Below are 3,782 nucleotides of genomic sequence, written 5' to 3' on the forward strand. Positions count from 1 at the left end.
CACATTATCATGAAACTTTCTACTGGATCATTCTTTTATTGTTATCCTTTGGTAATGGTAGGTGAAATTTCATTCAGAGAAAAAATTCCATTTCTCAAGTACAATGAATTTTAGTATTTACTCAGACTTGTGTTACACTTCATTTGTTGATAGTGGAGGGTAGAAGGAAGTTCACTATTGATATTAATTACTAGATAGTCATAGCTAGGAGGAAAAACTAGATGCTGTTGCCTTCAAATTAATTTCCTCACATTCCATTTCTATTTTGAATGAAGGGCTAAATTGAAAAGACAAAGTCATGTAAAAAGTTGTTTTCTAACAAATCTAATTTTACAGTGCTACCTGAAATTCCTATATTTCAATAACTTCTCACCTCCTTTCCTTAAGATTCATGTCTAACATGGAAGTTAAAAACAAATCAGTTGTTTTGGATATTTTTCTACGTGGCTTCACAGATGATACAGAGCTGCAGCCACTCATCTTTGGTTTTTTTCTATGCATGTACTTGATTACCATTTCTGGAAATCTTCTTATAATGTTGGCCATCAACTGTGACCGCCATCTTCACACCCCCATGTACTTCTTTCTCTGTCATCTGTCTTTTAATGACATATATTTAATCAGCATCACAGTCCCAAAGATGTTGGTGAACATACAAACACAGGATCAGAGGATCACTTATGCAGGCTGCCTCAGCCAGGTCTGCTTTGTTGTAGTTTGTACCATTTTTGAATGTTTTCTCCTTGGAGTAATGGCCTATGACCGTTACATAGCCATTTGTAATCCTCTACGCTATACAGTTCTCATGAACCCCTGCTTCTGTATTATTCTGGTTCTTATCTCTCTAACCATTAGTATTGTAAATGGGCTTGTGCATAGTCTGATGGTACTGCACTTGTCCTTCTGCACAGACCTGGAAATCCTCCACTTCTTCTGTGAAATTGCACAAGTCCTCAAGCTTGCCTGTTCTGACAGCCTCATCAACAACATCTTGATATTTGTTTCAGCTTCTATTTTTGCTGGTGTTCCTCTCTATGGAATAATTTTTTCTTATACTCACATTGTGTTTACAGTATTGAAAATGCCATCATCAGAAGGAAAGTACAAAGCCTTTTCCACTTGTGGGTCTCATTTGTTGGTTGTTGCCTTGTTCTATGGAACAGGTTTTGGTGTATACATTATCTCAAATGTAATTGATTCACCAAAGAAGATCGCTGTGGCTTCAGTGATGTATTCAATAATTCCTCCAATGATGAATCCTTTTGTTTATAGTTTGAGAAACAAAGATATGAAGGAGGCCCTGAAGAAAGTTATTGGTAGGATAGCCTCTCTTCTGTGATGTGTGATAACCCTTGAGCTTGTGCATTGATAGTATGTGACAGTTACAGGATTTCTATTGAGATAAAATAACTTATTTCTTCTAATTGTTTTTTAAATATCTCTTGCTTTGATTTTATTTCCTTGAATCTGAGCACAGATTTTTTAAAATATAATTCTACTTTATTTTATTTGTTTTGATCTTTTGTTTATATGTATGTAAGAATACAATGGATATGCCTAGTTTCCATATAGGCCAGAAGAGGGTGTCAGATGTCCTGGACTGAGAGCTGCGAATGGTAGGTAGCTGCTTAGTAGAAGGTAGAAATTGAATCCTGGTCCTCTAGTGGTGCTGACATTGGTTTTACCACAATTTCTCAATCCCACTGTAGTTTTGCTTTAGTAACATGTATATCTGCATATGTGTGCATTTGTCTGTGCATACATATATGCCACACATTTCTGACTAACTATTGTGGACAGCAGAGTGTTGAGCAGAAACTGCTGGTTGTAAGCTGCTCACTTATAGTGCTGAAACGATAATTTCTGCAGAAGAAGCAACTACTCCCATACAGTTTCAAAGCTAGATGTAGGATTTCCTTTTTTTTTTCAAGTTCCAAGGAAGGGCTGTGATAAGTAGTTTCAATTTTAACTGTGTGACTGTGTGTGTGTGTGTGTGTGTGTGTGTGTGTGTGTGTGTGTATGCACACTTTTTTTGGTCACGGGAAACTCCAGTCACTGCTTTGGAATTAGGTCTACTTTGAAGGAAAGAAGTAGACCTGGGCAATCTTTGAAGGGATCACTGCTACAAAATTATTGGCTAAAAGTGTCATTATTTTCATTTCATTATTGGTATGTTATATATTAGCTGATGAAAAAACATTTTGAGATTATTGAGAGACATTTGAATTTCATTGAGTTTTTAAACTTAAAATATAGTTTGATCATTTCCTATACAATCTTCCCTGAACTTGCTTTCCTACTACTTACACAGTCATGTACTCCCTTAAAAAAAAACTACTGAACACATTAGGTATTTCAAGAATGTCCATGAGTTTGGCCCTATTTACTGGAACAGAAGCTACATTTCTAAAAAACATAAACCTGTACCAATGAACATTTGCCTTTCCAATATAAGAATTTGTTATGACTTACATGATAAAAGAAAAAAAATCTCCCTGCAGATCAAATTAACTATGTGGTCTCAAATGTAAATTATGTCTTTTGTTAGAGTATAAAAATATAGAGGACACAAAATGGTAAGAAGCTAGCTAATGAGGGGGAAAGTAATTGGGTTGCTGTATTTAGCATTATTAGTATCTGCTGTTTGATTCATTGACTCAATCTCCAGTGGGTGTAATACATTCTAACAATTTCTTCTATCCACTTTATTGTTCACATGACTACATTTGGAAACACTAGGTTAAATCTGTGGATATGCCCTCTATGGAATATTGAGAGGGTTTTAACTGAGGGAGAATGATGTACTCTGAAGGTGCAGGATACTATCTCAAGGACTTATGTCTCAGACTAAGTGAAATAATAGAAAAGAGAAGGTACTTTGACTACTGCCATTTCCCTTTTTTTGCTTACTTACGTGCAGATGTGGAAGAACTCTATTGCATATATATTCACAACTTTGGACTAAACCCTAAAATGAAGAACTCCAAATATTCTCTCTCCTTCAAATGATTTTTATTAGATATTTAGCTCCAATAATGAGAGAAATATGTAACACATAACTATGAATATGTAATATATATGTATATATACATACATATATACATACATATATACATATATATACATATATACATATATATACATATATATATACATTGTTTTGACTTTGACATTTACTGAATCTGTGAACACAAGTTAGGCTCAGATTTTGTGGTAGCCAAGAGGATAAATCATATTTAGATAACAGAAATGCTTTTTAATATACCAACCTTGTTAATTAATGAATGCTTTTATGTCTTATTACCTTTACCCTTATGTTTTCACATCTATAATAATTGTATTGAGGTTAACAGTGGCTAATTTATTTGCAATGCCTTTGGGTAATTTAATGTACAGTGACAGCAAAATTAAGAACCATTTTTATATTGGTATAAAATTTATATCTAATTTTTTTGTTTTGTGTTTAAATCCATTTGAATATTTTCCTACATATACTGTGGGTGAAACTGAAGATAGTTTTATATGTGGAATCTTTTACTTCTAGGTAGTTGCAAATTATGAATAAATGTTTGAATAAATTATCTTCTGATTAGCTAATTTAAGTATTATTCATTATCAAAAAATGTGTACATTTTTCTTATAAATCTTATATCCAAGCATTAATTAAAAATTTCCATATTGTAAATTTCAATTTCTTTTAACTATTATAAGACATGCATTTTACTTCTTTGGTAAAATGGGTTATAACATTTTCATCAAGCTCCCTGTACTTTTCATAATGT

At 33.1% G+C, this 3,782-nt stretch overlaps 1 protein-coding gene across 1 annotated transcript; it reads left to right on the forward strand.

The window, feature by feature from the left end:
• The first annotated feature begins 400 nt into the window (after positions 1-400).
• Or7g18 (olfactory receptor family 7 subfamily G member 18) lies at positions 401-1,339 on the forward strand. Its single transcript, NM_001000426.1, is given in 1 exon segment — positions 401-1,339. A coding segment is annotated over 1 exon segment (939 nt).
• The last annotated feature ends 2,443 nt before the right edge of the window (positions 1,340-3,782 follow it).

The sequence above is a fragment of the Rattus norvegicus genome, chromosome 8 (assembly GCF_021556685.1).
Source record: "Rattus norvegicus strain SHRSP/BbbUtx chromosome 8, alternate assembly SHRSP_T2T, whole genome shotgun sequence".
Classification (NCBI taxonomy): Eukaryota; Metazoa; Chordata; class Mammalia; order Rodentia; family Muridae; genus Rattus; species Rattus norvegicus.